The sequence below is a fragment of the Metarhizium album genome (genome assembly GCF_000804445.1).
Source record: "Metarhizium album ARSEF 1941 chromosome Unknown scaffold_39, whole genome shotgun sequence".
NCBI lineage: Eukaryota > Fungi > Ascomycota > Sordariomycetes > Hypocreales > Clavicipitaceae > Metarhizium > Metarhizium album.
Window position 1 is genome coordinate 174,426 of NW_024467613.1, and position 18,455 is coordinate 192,880.

The following is an 18,455-nucleotide window of genomic DNA, read 5'->3' on the forward strand; positions in this document are numbered from 1 at the left end:
GCGCGGTAGATTCTGGGGGCTGGCAGCTGCCATCTATGAGGAGTGGCACATGTGTTTATGTCAATATATTGAGATGTATGATTCTTTAAATGTATTGATGTCGACGTTTTGAGGTGCGGGAGCGCAGGGCGCCATGTCAGGCACAGGCACTGGTGACTGGCGCGGTCAAGGTACCGGCCCCACATGCCAGCACCAAGTACCCGGGTGCCTAGGCACTTTAAGTACTTGCCTGGGTACCTAGGCATATGTAAGTACGTGCCTACCTGGTCATCGACGAAGCACCCCCCCCGCACGGGCTGTTACTCCAGGCGTCAACGGCCGCCGCAGCGCCGGCAGGTCCATGTCCATCGGTCGATCCATGATGAAGTCTCGAAACAACACACAGACATTGCCATCACAACACGGCAGCATCGACAGCCAGTCCTACCGTCCTCCAGTCCTGCGGTCCTGCGGCTGACAGCGCGACCTCGATTCGCACGACGTATTTATATTTCTCGCGCGGTTTGCCTCGCCAATTCCACGGTTACGCGGGCCTGACGACGACACGAGTCCGCAAGAAAAATAAACAAAACATCTCTGGCCGACTCGCACAACTCTGACGTTGATGGTCCAGGCCGGCGCGCCGCCATCGGATCGTATGTCATTCTCGCCTGTTTTCTTTCTTTTTCCTCTTTTTCCTACGTCTTCTTTCTTGTTTTCCCTTTCCCTCTCGGCCCCGTCGGGGAAACACGTTGAATAAATTGGCGGTTCCTTCGTGGTCTGGCGGGTAAATTAGCTGCCCCTCTTCGGCCTTCGGCTCCATCTCTGGCAAATATCGGCATATTGCCCAAGACTCTCATTACTGCTCGAGTGTCCCATCCCCAGGTACCCTATCTGCTGTGCTGAGCTACGGATCAATCACCTGGCTACGTGGCCGTCTCTTGAGAGGTGTTGACCCCCCCGCCGGGGTGTGTGGCCGGAATACCCTCACATCAGTCGCGCCCCCTCGTTTTGTTCCCCTGAACCCGCACGGTGCTGCCGCCAGAGCTCGCCATCAATGTGACGCTTCTTTGCCGCTAGATGCTTTTCGATTCTGACAATTTCCTTCCGGTAGACCTACTCATCTTTCGAAGCCACCCTACCTCTCCCTCGTCTCGTCCCCATTCCGAAAAGAGACAACAGGAAGGAAGCGCCTCTCATGGCCGACAAGCTCACGGAGGCGCAAGTCGCAGACCTGCTGACCATCCTCCGAAGCGACTCGTCTCTCGATGCCAGAGTCCAGTTCGTGACCGCCATCAAATCCGCCATCAAGCAACACAACGTGCCCGAGAGCTGCGTCGCCCAGTTGTTCGATGGCCTGCGCACCGCGTCGTCTGCCCAGCACGCCGCGCTCGTCAACGCCGGTTTCACCGCGCTCAACCACCTCTTGACCCGCCTATCTCGTCAGGATCCCAAGCTCCTCGCTCGTGAGGCTGCTCGCACGCTGCCGCTGGTAATCGAGAAGCTGGGCGACCAGAAGGACAAGTACCGGAGTCTGGCAATCCAGTCTCTCAACACCCTCTATGCCGCGTCGCCGGCTGACGTCGAGCGCTTTGTGCGCAACTCGGCCCTGGGCGGGAAGAATCCAAGGGCCAAAGAGGGCGGCATGCATTGGCTTTTGCAGGTGAATCCCGACTTCTCCTTCTACCCATACTCATTGCCGCACCTTCTGAATCTCTTTCTCATGTTGCTCCCTGATCTAACCCCTCTTTTCGTCTCTATTTCGCCTGCAGATGCATCAGGAACACGGTATGCCATTTCGAGGCTACGTTCCCATGCTCATGGAGCTTCTTGAAGATGCCGACGGCATGGTTCGAGACACTGCCAAGGCCACCGTCATTGACCTGTTCAAGTGAGCCCCGGCCCATCGCCCTCGTCATCTTCCAGTCCGCCATCGCCAACTCTAACGCTCAACTTAGGACAGCCCCCAACACGGCCAAGTCAGACCTGAAGCGACAACTGAAGAATTTCAAAGTTCGCCCTGCCATTGAGCAGGCCATTGTGAAAGCGCTTGCTCCCGCAGGTGGACGCCCAGAAACGCCAGCCGATTGCGCTCCATCACTATCGTCACAACCCAGCAGATCAACCTTTGTTGCCAGTGCTTCGTCTCTCGCGACCGAGCGGCCAATGACGCCCATGCCAGACGCCGCCGACGCAGTCGACCCGCAGTATGTCAACACCAACCGCGAGTTGGACGACATCTTCAAAGAAATGGCCTGGTTCTTCGACGGCAAGGAGACGGAACAGAACTGGCTGAAGCGGGAACAATCTATCAACACTTTACGGCGGCTCAACGCTGGCAACGCTGCCACCGATTTCCAGGACGTTTTCGTGAGCGGCCTTCGTGCCATGTTGGATGGTATTATCAAGACCATCAATTCACTGCGAACGAGTTTGTCAAAGGAGGGATGTGCTCTCATCCAGGAGATTGCCGTCTCGCTCGGCCCGGCCATGGATCCCATGGTGGAGTTGCTGATGCAGACACTGGTCAAGCTATCTGCAGGAACGAAGAAGATTAGCTCGCAGATGGCCAACGTGACGGTCAACACCATCATAAGCCGCGTCACCTACAATCAGCGTTTGATGCAACATATCTGGGGCGCCAGCCAGGACAAGAACGTTCAACCCAGGACGTACGCAACAGGCTGGCTTAAGACGGTACTGAAAAAAGAGGCTGGCCATAAGAGCCATATTGAGCACACGGGAGGTGTAGACTTGATGGAAAAATGCATCCGCAAAGGCTTGGGAGATGCTAACCCCGGCGTGCGGGAAAAGACGAGATCTGCATTCTGGGCCTTCTGGGGAGTCTTTCCCGCACGTGCGGATGCGTATGTTCCCCCTTCCCTTTGTGGTCGCAACAAAGCAGCTAACCGACTGGCAGCATCATGGCGGATCTCGACTCCACGGCTCAGAAGCTACTGAACAAGGACCCAAGCAACCCAAACTCTCCCAAGAAGACAGACGCACCGGCTCGGCCTGGTCTTGGGTTCTCTAGGAGCACTACGACTTCGAGCAAGACCAGCCTTCGAGAGGCGATGATGGCGCAGAAGAAGGCTATGGCTGTCAAGAATTTGCCAGCAAGACCCGGCTCGGCCATGGCTCATATCTCCTCGCCCGTCCGCACCATGTCGAACACGTCAACGCACTCTACGACTGCCACCAAATCAGCCGCTACGAGGACTCGCACCGAATCGACCCTGTCCGTCAACGCCGGAGGCATGTCGGTGGCTCCCATGCGGCCAGCACGCCATCGACCAGAAATGGCGGCTCGGCCGGCGACTGCTGGCCCTTATTCAACCCGTGACCGCTCTGGCCTGGACGCTGACAGCCCCGAGGGCATCAAGTCCAAGCGCGTCAACCCCAAGGCGCCCAAGGCTGTGACGCCCAAGAAGACACTGCCCAAGGCTCGCCCCGGCCATGCGTCTCACGCCAGCGACTCAAGCATACCCTCGCCAACTTTTCCATCCGCGCACAAGCGGGTTGCTTCCTCACGGGCCAGCCCTGTGCTGCTGAAGCCTTCGCAGACTTCGCCTGCCTCGTCCAGCAGAGCGGCTCCGGTGCACAACGAGAGTGAGCCGGCGCCGGCGCCGAACTTTGCCAGCCCGCAAGTCTCCGCGCCCGAGCAAGCCGCGGAGCCCCAGGAGCCGCCGGGAACAGCGACTCGGGAGAGCAAGCCGAGATGCCAAGACCAATCGCCGTCTCGTACACTCAAGGTTTATGAAGACCCGTTTACGGACAGCGCTCCGTCTGCAACGAAGCCGGCTTTTACTGTTCCTGTTCTGGAGGACAAGCCAGTGAATGAAGACGCAGCTAGGTTGCCCAAGCAAAACGGCGACTCGCCAATGCCGGACGTTTCGGACTCGCCGGAGAAGACTCGACAAAATTCCAAGCTGCTGGACAGTGGGATTACGAAAATCAAGAGCAAGAATCTCGAAGTTCACGGCTTTCGGAAGCTGCAATCTCTCATTCGCGACAGCAAGACCGTCTTGACGGATGAGAGGTTTGAGGCTCTCCTGTTGGGGCTTTTCCTGTATCTAGAGGATCCGCTGCCTGGAAATCCCGCCGAGAAGGTGCAGGACGTCAAGGCCCAGATCCTGTCCACCATCAAGCTCTTGCTGAGGAGGGAGCGGGATAACTTTCAACCTCACGTTTCCAAGGGCCTGGAGTCTCTGCTCGAGACGCGCGGCGCTTACGACACGCGAGCTCACGTGGTCAGTGGCCTGGAGCTTTTGGCCGACGAGCTCGTCACCATTGGAGACGGCTCCGAAATCGTGGCCGTCCTCACCCAGAGACTGGAAACGTGCACGGATGCCACGACACAAGGATGCCGCGCCCTGAGCATGGGGCTCCACGTCCTCAAGGAGATGCTCGACAAGCGGACCGAGTTTGTCCCCACGGACCGTGAACTGGCGCAGTTGACGGACTTGTCGAGTCGTTGCCTGGGGTCTGGCGACTCCGGAGTCCGCATGGACGCCGTCAAGTTCTGCGTGTCGTTGCACGACCGCGTGGGCGACGCCGGCTTCTGGGGCGCGTTCAAAGATGTCAAGGAGGACCCCAAGAGTCTCATCACGTATTATATTGTCAAGAAGCAGCGGGAGCAGGGTTCCGCCGCGTAGGGCGCCGTGACGCGTGGGCGATTGTGTATTCATCGAAAAGTGGGTCTTGCCACGGCGTTGTGTGTGTGTTTGTGGGTTGGGCGGTAGCTGGCGCCGTGTATGCACGTACTACTACGTACTTAATGTTACTCTGTAAATCGACACAATGACGGCACGTTTTGCCTGCCTGCTTGTTTGTATAGACACGTGGTGAAGAAGGAACGCGACGCAGACTGTCTCAAACACACGGGGGGCGGATGGGGGCTGCAAAAGACAGGAGCGCGGAGACGACACGACACGCACGCACTGCTGCACCTGCCCCGTGCTGGAATCGAACCAGTGATCTTGTCATTACTTGTGACACGCTTTACTACTGAGCCAACGGGGCTGTGGGCGATGCTGAAGTCGGCGGCGCGGGGGGCGCAAAAGGGAGTTCTGCTGCAGTCCAAGGGAGACAGACAGGCAGGAAGGGCGTTTCGCTGGGCGACAGGGCCTGGCCCTTGGACGTTGATATTGCAGTGATTTCGGCTCATGAACAGAGGTTTGCCGGTCGTGGCAGGCATTCTTTCAAAGAACAACGATTACATGTCACGTTGATGTGGTCATCGTCTCCTCGTAGTCTTTGATTGGCTGGCTATACATCTCGAGACAAAAACACTGTCAAACTTTCCACCCCCCTTTCATGCCCGTGCCCCAACAAGCTGCTTTGCGCACCTCGTACACCGAAACTTCTGCTCCTCGTGGAAAAGCCACCAAAGCACTACCGACTGTCTTCCGGCGAGCAGCGGAAGCAATACAGTATCGTCACGCAGGCAAAGAAAAAAAGAAATGCGACATCATGGCACCAAGACGCCTCCGAATCAAAGAGGAACAAAACCGTCAAAAGCAAGCATGAGTCTCGTCACGTCTCTTTATGCATGGGAGCTCCGCGAAACTTTTTCGAGAGCCGCACAATGAAACCAAAATTGCAACATGGATAACTATGCAGACAATATAGGGCTGTGACCTGCATGCGTGGTAGAGGCGAAGAGCAGGCGTAACGAGTCTTTCCACTGGCATGACGGCTGGAAGTCGTGTCACATGCTCGAGGCGCAGTCTTTCTGATTGCACCCCGACTGCTAACTGATGCCAAATACCAAAAGAAGAACAAGTCGCAGAAGAAACCGGCCAAGATCGAAGTCGCGACCGACAGAGTCGTTAGTAGGTTGAAGAAAGAAAGAAGGGGTGCCGATGCATCCTGCGCCCAACTTGAATATTGAAAAAAGGCGGTTGAGACGGCAGGGAAGCGGATATCATTGAAAAAGGGGACAAAGTATCAAACGCCCAGTTGTGAAGAACCCGCTCGCATTTGATGTCAAGAGGGAAGAAAAAAAAAAAAAAAGTCAAAGTGAGGTAGGTGGCGAGGCTGGGGGGACGAGGTTGAATTTTGTCCTTGTCCCCTCAGCTGGCAAACGACGTCTGTCATGAGTCGTCAAAGATTCTGTTGGTGTTCTCGATGACAAACTGAACCGCAATATTCTTGGCGTGCATATCCGTCATCTCGCGTTCAATGCTCAGGTCTCGCATAATGGTGGGCGCAAAAACGACCGCCAAGTTCTTCGGTGACATCTGCGCACACGTTTAGACTTTGCACAGTTACCAGGTTTGCATCGACGAGACAAGACCTACAAGATTCTCCGGCTCTCGCAAGGCGACGCGGTTAAGGTGGAACATGAGAAACTCCAAGCAGTCGCTATGCCTCTCTGGCATGGAGGCAAACGTCTTCCTGAGGTGGCTGCACCTCTCTGTCTCGTCGGCAATCGCTGTCCAGTTGTCAGCGTTGAGTAGCATGGCGAGACTGCACCGCGTGCAACGACTCACCGTTCGACTCCAGAACCCTTTCGTAGACATCAAATGTCAGCAGCGGAGTGGGCAGTTTTCGGAAGTACTGCTTCAGCACGCTGGTGACAGCAGTGATGTCCAGGTCTGGGTCAGAGATGTCAAAGTTTTCGTTCCTGTCAAAGCCGTCCTTGATCATGTTGACCTGGGAATTACCACCAGTCTTGCGGTAGATACCCTCCTGGTCCATACCTCGCAGCTCAACTTCTTCAATGCAGCGAGTCACCACGGCCGGAATCTGCCGGCGTTCGTACTCTGTTCGCTCCACCAGGTCGGATCCAAAGAGAACGGACGCCGGCTCGGCAGGCGCCGCCAGCGCCATGTTGTTGGCCGAGGCCGACTTTGGCATTGCGTTTTTCTTGCCAAAGAAGCCGAAGCCCTGTCGACCGGGATCCATGTGCTGCTGCTGCCTGCTCTGACCGTTTGGTCCGCTGGGGGCCGCAGACTCTACCTGGGTGACCGTCATGTTGTAGGGCAGACCGATGCTGTCTCCAGCCAGCCCCTGATGCTGCATCCTCTCGCGATCGTTCTGCTGGAAGGCGACTACGGCCCTGTTCACGCCCTTTGCCACGTTCTGTGCCACTGTCTTGGAGCCCTTCTTCCAGTTGAACTTTTTGACCTGGCCCTTCCTGACCTGCACCACCGTGGGGCCACTCTCGACAATGGGCTCTTCATCGCCAACCAGTGTAGTTCCAGTATTCAAGCTTGTAGCATCCAGGTTGATCGACGACCCCCCGCCAGACTTGGTAGGGCCATATATGCCCAATCCATTCGGCGGCTTGACGTCTCCAATCTGTGACTTGAAGCGCTCCTGAATTTGGTGCGTGAGATCGTTGTTCATGTCTGCTAGTTGCGCATTCTTGGATGACAGTTGCTCAAACTCCATGAGTGCACGGTCTCTGTCCGCCGCGGCCTGGTTCTTCTCCTCCACCAGCTGGTCTCGTTCCTGGTGAAGCTTCTCAATGGCTTCAGACATGCTCTCTTTGACGGCATCCAGCTTGTTCACAAAGTCCTTGATGGCCGAATCCTCCAGCTGTCGAGGATCGACCGGCGTCTTCGTCTCTTTAGCGCGTTCGACATAGCCGGCGAGAACTTCCAGCTGACGAATCATAATCTCAGTCTGCGTGTCAAGCACAGATACCGTCTTCCGCTTTTCGACGAGCTTCTTGTGGAGGCTCTTGAGGTCCTTTTCAGTGTTGAACTGCCTCTCGAGTTCAGCCACACGCTGCTCGGAATTTCTCAGCTGACGCTTGAGGATAACAGCATCATCGGGCGAGGTCAAGGAGATGGGGCTGCTGATATCGTGTGACATGCCAGAATAATCATCGCCCATAGGGGTCTTGGGCCACCTGGGCGACGTGGTTTCGCTGATACTTCGGGCATGACCGATTCTCCCGGAACTGGGATGACCGCCCTCCACGCTGCCGGTGCGACCGTGACGCACTGCGTTGGAGACTCGTCGAAGAATAGAGGAAGAGCCTTCATCAGTACCCAAGATTCTGGCCATGTCTTCGTCCATGCTGAAGTCCCCTCCATTACTATACCTAGGCAGCTTGGGGGAGACCTTGGGTTCGGATGGATCATTTGAACTCTTTCTCGGTATTTGAGCTTGATCAGCGGGCGGCGGCGGCGGCACGGTTCGAGGCTGCGTGCAAGAGTCGCTCAAATTGTTTTGGTCTGGTTGACCAGACCGAGAACTACGTTGTCCGACAGCTGAGGCAAAACAACATGTCAGTGCCAGTCCAACGAAAGAGTGGTTCCTCGAGGTTATTAGTACGTACAGTTAATGCTCGCCGACGCGGGTAGTTCCTTTCGTGTAATGGCCTTGTTGGTATCTGAACGAGAGCCACTTCTTGCGCCATCCGTGTCTTCGGACGTGCGAGATTCATTGGCTCTGCCGGCCTCGGACAGGTTCGAGTGGCCATCCTTTCGCGCAACACCATTCGAAGTCTTTCCAGAAGCACTCTCGTGCGGAGCAGACGAGTGTGAACTATTGCTGCGAGTCGACAGCCCCTTCTTCGTCAACGGGGCATCCTGAAGCTTGAACTCATCGCCAGATACAGAAGCTTGACGCTGGCCTGGTTCGGCATTTTTGCTGAATTTGCCAGACTTGAGGCGTGCTACATCGAGATCCGAGGACGGCTGCCGTCCTTTTTCTTGAAATGCGATGTGAGGAGTGGATGCCTGCGAGTCGTCTCGCTTGTCAGACCCCGACCGCCTCGGAACACTAAAATAGTCTCTCTCCTTTCGTCTGCCGTTCTCGGCTGCATATTCGGATCCAGACCTTGGTGCAGCGCTCTGGGCCGGGCTGGGGTCCAGAGCCACGGGTATGAAGAAACTTTCGGGTCCCTCTTCGAGTCCTGGGTTCGGGCTCTGATAAATGGACGAGTTGCGGTTCTTTCGGTAGGTAGTGGCGGGCAGGCTAAGTCCTTCAGCCTTGCCAGTGGTGTCTGATCTCTCTGGTGAGCGAGCAGGTCTTGAGCTTCCCCGTGGTGAAGATCCATTGTGTCTATGCGCCACACGAGGGCGTGGGGAGAGTTCAGTGGGCGTGTCAGAGTCGGGATCGACGCGGTCATTTGAAAAGGCGTTTGGAGGAATCGCGCTGGGTGGGAGAGCGGGAAGGGATTTTTCGGTTATCATGGGTGAGTTTTCTTTGTCTCTAGATTTGGCAGCAGAGGTTGCCTTTGATTTCTTCCTCCGCCTGGCCATGAGAGTCTCGTGGCAACCCATACAGAAAATGCCTTGTGAAGTCCTTGCATACCGCAAATTTTCGATTTTTCTCTTGCAGTTACGGCATCGAAAGCAGGTTGCGCAAAATGCTTGTTCTCCAGTCAAGATGGCAAGATCTTCTATCTTGTTACCACAAGCGCTACAGCTGTAGGTGCAATTATTGCAAATGAGTGAACCGTCGCCAAGGAGTAAAAGGTTCGCGTCCGAGTCGAGAAGAGTGCCGCAGGTATGGCAGCGAAAACAGTCGAGATGCCATCGAAGTCCAGCTAGAAATCGAGCAGCAGTCAGCTCAGCAATTCACTTGCCAGTCCCCAAACACACACACACACGAATTGAATATGACGCTCAGAGCAGGGAGCGAACAACAGCAAATTGGGGGGATGACACAGTGCAAACTCAAGCTTGCGCATGTAATTGGGAACGCATTGCATCGTGAACATACCCAACTCGAATGCCTTGCCTTCCTCTAGAATCTGCACCAGAAGCGCTCTTTGTCAGTATTGGACTGTCAATAGACGTGGACAGGGCGAGAGCAATGGGGGCGGAGAGTAAAAACTCGGTCTAAGGAAGGGCACATACCTCTCCGCAGCCCTTGCAAGGGAAAACATCGTCATTGTCCAGAGGACTTTCCATGTATTCATCCACTATGGCCGTCATGGCGAAAGAATGCGGCACACAGGGCCGTTCTGCGCCAGGAGACCTGTCACAATATGTCGATGTCGAGGGGCGATCGGCGAGGAGCGGGCTCGTGGAACAGGTTCGTGGAGGCGGACGACTCCAAGCGCTCAGAATGCCATGAAGAGAACCGCTTCTACCGAGCAGTTGCGGTGCAACGAATCCAAAGAGCAATGGTGACAGCAAGAAGGAGGGACGACAGGATCCAACCCGGACGGCGGAGGAGGGGAGCAGAAGAAGAAAAGTCTCGCTGCTTGTACAAGGGTTGCGGCGCCGCTAAAGGGGGGGGGATGGAGGAGAAGGCTCAGGGTTGGGAGTGGCCGCGTGCGAGAGGAGCGAGTGGCGTTGCCAGGGGTTCGTTCAACAACAGACAAATCGAACAGGAGACGCGGAGGAGGACCCGGTACGTCGAGCGTTGCCTACCTCGCCTGGGTACCAAGTATAAGTACTTGACCCAGGCACCTAGAGCTTCCCAGGTTGACCGGCATGCACCAGAGAGCCGTCCCTGGCGTGATCGCTGGCTCCCCCCCGGGCGCCCCTTTTATTGCTGGCCGTTCCCTCCGAATCTTCAGTGTTCCGGCTTCATGCACGCACCCAGGCTTCACGTCACAAGATGGGAACCCAGCCCGGCCTCCTTGCTCTGTTTAGTCTACTCCGTACTTGGGGCACTCTGTTTTGTTTTGTCTATATTTTTCTTGCCTGCAGCGCAAGTCGCTTTGCTGCATGCGCCTCGTGGTTCGATAGAGATGGCGCACATTGCGAATACCAGTACTCGGCTCCGTGAGTACTCAAGTATCCACGGGCGAGTGGACCGCCGGGGCAGGCCAGGCACCACCCGGTACCTGTACATGTTGGACATGTTGGCGTTGGCAGTACCTGAGCAGACTACGGAGTACAGTACCCGGGTACCTCCCGCGTCTACGGAGTACTTAAGTAAAGTACCTGCTTAATTAGGTACCTGGGCTCGGTGCGGATTGAGCAGCATTGAAGGGGCTACTCGTAATAACGCCCAGCGAGAGGGAGCACTGGGCTCGAAGTCTCCTTTTCATCAGGGTTAGACGGCCAGGTTGACTCGGCAGAACAGGTCACAGGAGATGTGGAAGCTGCTCAACCGACTTTGGAAGCAACGATAACCCATGACCTCCAAGTACCTGCTCAGTACTTGCTTAAGTAAGTACTTAAAGTACCTACAGTAGGTCGTCGAAGGGATCGTGTCGGCCTCGGCGGCGAAATCGGCGCACCAGTGGACGGCATGGCATGGAATCAGAGTCTGCCTGCCTGCCTGCCTGCCCTGCCCTGCCTTGCCTTGCCTTGCCTTGCCTGGGTTCTAACTAACTACCTTGCACCCCGTAATAGAATAGTAAACAAGACTGGTATTAATACGGCTCATCGGTCAGAGAAAGGTCGAGTACCGAGTTTGCATTGCAGCCAAGGCAAAGGGCCCAAGGTGCTGACGTATGCGCCAAGACAGGCACAGCACGTCCGTAAGTCGCTCGTCGTGCTTCAGATGTCAGCATGCCGTCGTGGGCGGTTTGAGGTAGACCTGCCCTGGCTCATTCAATTATTGATGGCTGAGCACCGCTTGCCTTCCTCCGACTGGAGTAGTGGTATTGGAGTCTGGTTGGAGTCGGCCGGCCCATCCGCTTCTTCGCAGTCGACGACGCTTGTTGGTTGCGTACCAGCCATCTATTATATCTATTTCTCCCAACTGCACGCCAAGTAGGCCAGAGTCAAGTCGAGGCTTTTACTATTGATCAACCCGCTGAAGGAATGAAACGGTCTGAACTTTGCCACGACGGAGCGCAATGGGAGAGGAGAGTCCCTTGCTCACGCGCCAGCCGATGCGTCGGTAAACCCTTGTCGTTCTTGGCAGCACTACTCACCATCCGGTCGGGTCGGAATATTCAAGCCATCCATGGGTGAGGACAAAGTTTGACGGCTGCCCCGAGAGCGCGCCCTTTGCTTGGCCCTTGTGCTTTGTGACGATGGAGGCTGACGCTGATTGATGGCTGATGGCTGATGTTGGCCCGGCGCAGACGAGACCAGTTGACGTGTTCATCTGCGGACTACCAATACCAATATGCTGCCCGTGCCAGCCGACGACGGAGGACATTGTTCCATGCCCAGAATTGCGGTTAAATCACCTGCCGCGTGTCCGAGCAACCTCGTGCCCACGGCTATATTTCGCCCACTCGTATAGACTCGGCAGATGATGAACAAACGCGCCGAGTACGTACATAACTACAATGGGGATGGGGCCCGCGGCTGGCCCAGGGGTTGATTAGCTGCATGGGACGGAATCTTGCGTGGGCACTCTGATAACCACTCGGTAGGCATTTGTTGGAGTATCTAAGCGGACGGGGTAATATTACTCACACATGTGCCATACCAAACACGGAGTACTTGCCGCGGGACAAGACTCGACAACACGGATGGTCCAAGTACTTGACCTCCTAGGTGCCGATGCCGCTCCTCAGTTCACAGACAACCCGGTGCCCGTCGCTGCCAACTTGTCAACCCATCATCGGCGTGGCACCGTCTTCCATCATGGTGGAACCGAGTGGCGTGGCTTGTGGAGGCGGATAAAGGGGGCCAACTGGTATTCTGACACCAGACAACCAGACCAGCGACCCCAAAGCCCCAGGGGCCGGCACTGCGGCGTGTACTCGCTCACTTACAAATAGGTACGCAGACGACTGCCACTGTCATGCACGATTCACGACATGGCAACCGGGAGTTGCCACCGAATCGTCAGAACGTGGACCTTGCATGTCCGGGACTTCTCATGCAGTTCGGCAGCGGTGGGTTGATGACACACGTACGGAGTACGTAGGCACAGTCTCCAGCAAGGGATATTTATTAGATTGACGACTACCGGCCCGTCTACCAGGAAGATGGATCATCACGAGCAAAGGCTGGATGGAGGCCACGACTCGCCCATCCCACATGGTGAATAAGGGACAGGATACCACTACCGAATCACAGCTGGCCCGCCTATACAAGGCTGGTCGCAACCGCTCGTGCCAAAAAATGTCCAGGTTTGCCCGCAGTCGTCAGCCGCATGTCCATGGAGACCCTTGGTCAGGGGTAAGAGCAGCCATCGGCCAGGGGGTCGAGCGGAACCTGGCCTGGCACCGCTTCCCAACTCCCGGCGACATGGCTGGCATCGATTTAGTTAGTATCTCACCTGGCCTGGCCCCTCGCCGCATCGGCTTGCTCCACTTGGGCTGGTGTTTCATCTTCATGGGCCTCCAAAGGGCGAAACAGGGAGGGATGAGAGTGTAGATGACCCGACCATTGCTCGCCTACCTGAGCTGACCTGACCACTATAGTTGACCTAACCTGACTATTACGATAGAGGGATAAAGAGGCTTAATAAATTTTAATTAGTTAGATTTTCTTTAAGAAATTTATTCTTAGTAAAGTAAAAAATAAAGCAAAATAAGTTTTAATTAGGCAGAAAATTATTATAAAATATAATTAAATTATATAGAATATTTATAAAAAGTAAGTCTAGAAATTTTAATATATTAGCTATAGCTCTCTTTTAAAAAAATTTTTTCTTTATATTTTACCTTTTTATTAAACTAAAGCTATACTATTAAAATAATATTATATTATAAAGAATTTATAAGTATTCTCTTTAGAATTTATTCTAAATATACTTAGAATTAACTTTAATTAAATTCTAAACTAGAAAGTATTTTAGTAGTATATAAGTAAAGAGAAAAGTAGATATTAGCTTAGTCTCTCTAACTATAAATTTAATATATAAAGTAATTTTATTATTAAAGTTAGTAAGATTTTTTGCTATATAAATATAGAGAATAGCTATATATATTATATTATAAGTTAGAATTTAATTAAAATTAATTATTATTTAATTTAGGTTTAATACTAATACTCTATAAGATATATACTTAAATATATACTTTTTTTTAACTTATTTATTAAAGAAATATCTTATTATAATATATAAAGTAGAGGTATTATAGTTAAGTACTAGTACTCTCTCTTTTACTAATAACTAAGTAGCTATTTATATATTAATTAATAATTAATTTATATTAAATTTTAACTTTATACTAATTAACTTATATATAAAGTTCTACTAAAACTTAAAGAAACTAGTACTTAGTAAAAATATAAATCTCTATATACTTATAAAGTTATCTTAAAATTACTAGATATTAACTAAGCTTAAAGTGCTTTATAAAGAGAATAGTAAAGTAAGTAATTTATAATTAAATTATAATTAATTCTAGCTAGATTTTAATAGAATTTTATAATAGTTTAATACTAATACTATATAAGTTACTACTTACTTTATACTAAGCGTAAAATATAATTATTATAATATATAGTTAAGCTCTTACTTACTACTAAAATAGTAAAAAGGCTGCTAAGTTTAGAATTAGTACTACTACTTAGAAGTAGGCAAAAAAGCTATAGTATATTATAAGTAGTATTTAGAACTAATTTAGAATTAATTATTACTAAATTCTAACTATCTCTAAATATAAAATCTTTCTAAAGTAAAATTAACTTAAAAAATATTATTAATAAGACTTATTTATATACTTCTTCTTCTAGTAATATAGATAGAAAGCTTAGTAGTAGTACTTATAATAATATTTTATAACTTAGCAAATTTTTTTTTTAAAAAAAAAATTAGTATTATAAAATAAATAAATACTCTAGAAATATTACTAGCTTTTTTTAGTTAATAAAATAAAATTTTTATTTAAAGTATAAATATTTAATTAAACTCTTATAATTATAATTAAATTTAGTAAAATAAATTTATTATTTAATATATAACTATATATAAATTTAGTAAAATAAATTTATTATTTAATAGTCTTTATAGTAAATTCTAGTTATTTTCTTATATAATTTAAGCTTATATCTTTAAAGTTTCTAACTTTAATTAAGTTTTTTATTCTTTATCTTTTTATTAAGTTTCTCTTTCTATAGCTTTAGCTTTAGCTTAAATTTATACTATATTTACTTATTTTTTCTATAATTTAAGAAGATTTTAGCTTTATATTTTAATAGCTAAATAGTATAAATTTTAATACAAGTTATTAGTACTAAATATAATTAGTAAGTTAATAATAAATCTAGTATAAATAAATTCTTCTACCTTCTCTATTAAGATTGCCTTTATTATTATTATTAAAATTACCTTTATTATTAAGGCATACTACTAAATAAAATGCTATAATTAAATATACCTTTTATATTATTAAGAAAACTAAAGTTATCTTTAGAATAATCTTAAAAGATAGCTTTAGAAGGTACTAAACTAGCTAATCTTTTCTAGCTAGAACTTTAAAGAGAGTTAAAACTAGAATTATTCTCTAAGTTATTAAACTCTAAATAATTTTACTATTATTTTTATTTTAAAATAAAGTTAGTAGATATATAATTATTAAACTAAGAAAATACTATACTATACTTTTTATAGCCTTTTAGTTTATAAATCTACTTTATAACTTAGTATCTTAATATAATAATAAAATTTATAAGTAATACTTAGTAGTATTTTATTATAATAAATCTTAATTATATATTTAATAAGCTATAATTATATAATATAAAGAGATATATCTACTAGTCTATTTATATAATGCTTTATATAATATTTTAATAGTATTAGTTATAGCTAGTAAAGAATTCTAATCTTAAGATAATATTAATAATATATTATAGTAAAGTCTAGAATAAATTACTAGATAATATTTATATTAAACTTAAGTAGATAACTCTAGCTATTACTCTATATTTTATTAGTATTAAAATTAAATTAAAATGCATTTAGAATTAATTCTATAAACTTTTAATTAAATTATATAATTAATTATATTAAGATAAAGAAGTAGCTTTTATTAAAGTTAAAAGCTATTTTTACTTACTATTAAGCTTATTATTATTATATAAGTAATACTTTTCTATGCTTCTTTTAAAGTATATATAATAAAAGCAAATATAATTTTACGCTTGCTATTTCTAGTCTTAGCATAATAAATTAATATCTTTCTTTAAATATAGCTCTAGACTTAACTTTATAAGTATATACTAATATTATAGTAATATATATATACTATAACTTACTTTATATATATTACTAATCTTAATTAATTATTATGCTAATAAGGCTTAATATACTTTTATTATAGTTAGCTTATTAGTATTAAAGGTATTTCTATTATATTAAAATATTAAACTTTTCCTTAAAGAGCTTAAAAACAGTAGAAAACATATAATAATATATATTAACTAATTTACTATTTGTAAATACTCTTATTAATAGAATTGCTAATATATAATTACGTTAGTAATGTAAATTAATATATATATTAAATACCCTAGATAGCTATAAAGCTATATAACTAGTACATCTTCTTCTTATATTAGGCCTAGAAAACCCTTTAGTAGGAAGAAAAACCCTGCCTGCTTCTGTTTTTGCTCCCTAGAGCGGCTCTAGCTCTATGCCAGCTAGGATCTGCCTGTCTTCTGCGCGTGTATAAATATTGCTAGCTTTGCTAGCTGTGTTCTAGAGGGGCTAATAACCCCTAAAAAACTAAGTCTACCTCTAGCTCTATGCTGGGGCTATACTGCTCCTGTTTATTCTCCTGCTATATTCTCTGGCCTTTAATTGTCCCCTCTCCCTAGGGACGCAACCTATCTCTGCGCAGTATGTTGTCTGTTGCTGTCTTAGAGGTAGGCTAGTCTAGCTCTAGGCTGTTATATAACTACTAGCGTAAATATCTAGTGTTTAGTTGCAACAGCTTGTGTAGTTAGATTTACCTTACTTCTATCTTGTGCGTAAATTACCTCTTAGCTTTACAGCTAGCTATAGCCTAACTCTAGCTTTACGCTATATAATTTAGTAATATTTTAGTTTACTTATTAAATACTAAAGTAATAGTAGTTATAACTTACTATATATTATTTTTCTTTAAAAATTATTTATAAAAAAAGAATACTCTTTACTATATCTTAAAGTATTATTACTATTAATAATACTATAAATTTAATTATAGTAATTAATAAATTCTAAATTTACTATACTATAAAAGTAGTTATTATATTAATTAACTATATATAATTATTAATTAATATAGTATATATAGATTTACTAAAGTTAAGTAATATATCTATAATATAACTCTACTAAAACTTTTCAGCCTCTAGTCTATAGCACTACTGCGCTAGCTTAAGACTGCCTCTAAAATACAAACTAATATAAAGACCTTCTTTCTTGCACTTAATTGCCTCTATCTATAATGCTGTATAGCAGCTGCACTAAGAGCAAGGCAGTAGAGAAGATACTAATAGTTGTTAATAGTAGTAATAAAGAGCTTACTTAGAGTTACTACTACTTAAATATAGAAAGAGAATAGTTAAATAAATAAGAACTAGGCAGTAATAAGCTGCTTATAACTTAAGACTAACTTAATAATACTTAAAAAGAAGTATATAATAAACTTATAGGCTATATTCTAAAGAGTAATGCTTTTAAGAGAGCTTAGGCAATACTCTAGGCGTATGCTAAGGCAGAGGTATGCTAAGCTATAACTAAAGCTGCAATTAACTATAATAATACTTTTATAACCTAAGAATAGTTATAGAAAGCTATAATAATAGTAGTAAAGAAAGCTATAAAAACAGCTAAAAGACTATAATTATAAGTAAGTATTACAGCTAAAGTATATTTAGCTTAAGCTCTAGCCTCCCCCTCTCTCTCTGTCTTAATATAATAATATTATAAAGTGCTTATAAAGAGAAATACTATTATAAAAGCATATAAAGAGCAGGCTGCTGCTAATATAGTATTAGCTATAAACTAAGCTATTAGCTATAATACTACTATTACTATAAAGCGCCTGCTAAGTAGTAATACTATAGTAACTTTTTAAGGTAAGGCAAAATAATATTAAGAAGAAACTAGATAAGTCTAGGCTGCTTTTAGCCTAAATGCAACTATATACTAATAAGTGCTTAGCGTAATTATTAAAGAGTTCCCTACTAAGTGTTATAGTCTGAGCTATGCTCGACTCTAATAGAAGCGCAGCAATAGATGCACTGCACTGCAATGCGCAATAGGGGGACAAGCCCGTGCAAGGGACCTATATAGTGCCAGATTAAGCAAGCTGTAGACAGCTTGTTCAATACGTTCTTTTGGCTCAACGGCCAAGAGCTCCAGCATCGCTGGGATGACTGCGGCTGGCACCTGCTAAAGCTCAATAGGGCTGGTCCATCACATTTAAACAAGCTTCCTAGGGTCGCAGGTTCGAGCCGCACGAAAAGTGCGAGGAATACTCAACCTAGGCTCACAAGGGCGATGCCGCCACCCTGCCCTTAGGGGGTGCGAGGTATAGAAGGCACAGAAGGGGGCTATGTCATGGTCTGAGCTATGCTCGACCCTAATAGAAGCGCAGCAATAGATGCACTGCACTGCAATGCGCGATAGGGGGACAAGCCCGTGCAAGGGACCTATATAGTGCTAGATTAAGCAAGCTGTAGACAGCTTGTTTAATACGTACTCTTTTA

At 47.0% G+C, this 18,455-nt stretch overlaps 3 protein-coding genes across 3 annotated transcripts; 1 reads left to right on the forward strand and 2 right to left on the reverse strand.

Moving 5' to 3' along the window:
* Positions 1-1,177: 1,177 nt before the first annotated feature.
* Positions 1,178-4,634, forward strand: MAM_07963 (HEAT repeat containing protein; the record flags this gene model as incomplete). Its single annotated transcript, XM_040826761.1, has 4 exons — positions 1,178-1,642; positions 1,752-1,870; positions 1,938-2,846; positions 2,900-4,634. The coding sequence occupies 4 exons, from the start codon at positions 1,178-1,180 to the stop codon at positions 4,632-4,634; spliced, it is 3,228 nt and encodes a 1,075-aa protein (XP_040675292.1).
* Positions 4,635-6,074: 1,440 nt separating this feature from the next.
* On the reverse strand, positions 6,075-9,878 carry MAM_07964 (RhoGAP domain containing protein; the record flags this gene model as incomplete). The annotated part of the gene is made up of 6 exons (XM_040826762.1): positions 6,075-6,221; positions 6,282-6,415; positions 6,474-8,204; positions 8,273-9,487; positions 9,664-9,694; positions 9,801-9,878. The coding sequence occupies 6 exons, from the start codon at positions 9,876-9,878 to the stop codon at positions 6,075-6,077; spliced, it is 3,336 nt and encodes a 1,111-aa protein (XP_040675293.1).
* Positions 9,879-11,775: 1,897 nt separating this feature from the next.
* Positions 11,776-12,009, reverse strand: MAM_07965 (uncharacterized protein; the record flags this gene model as incomplete). Its single annotated transcript, XM_040826763.1, has 1 exon — positions 11,776-12,009. One exon carries the CDS (start codon positions 12,007-12,009, stop codon positions 11,776-11,778), a length of 234 nt encoding a protein of 77 aa, XP_040675294.1.
* Between the last annotated feature and the right edge of the window lie 6,446 nt (positions 12,010-18,455).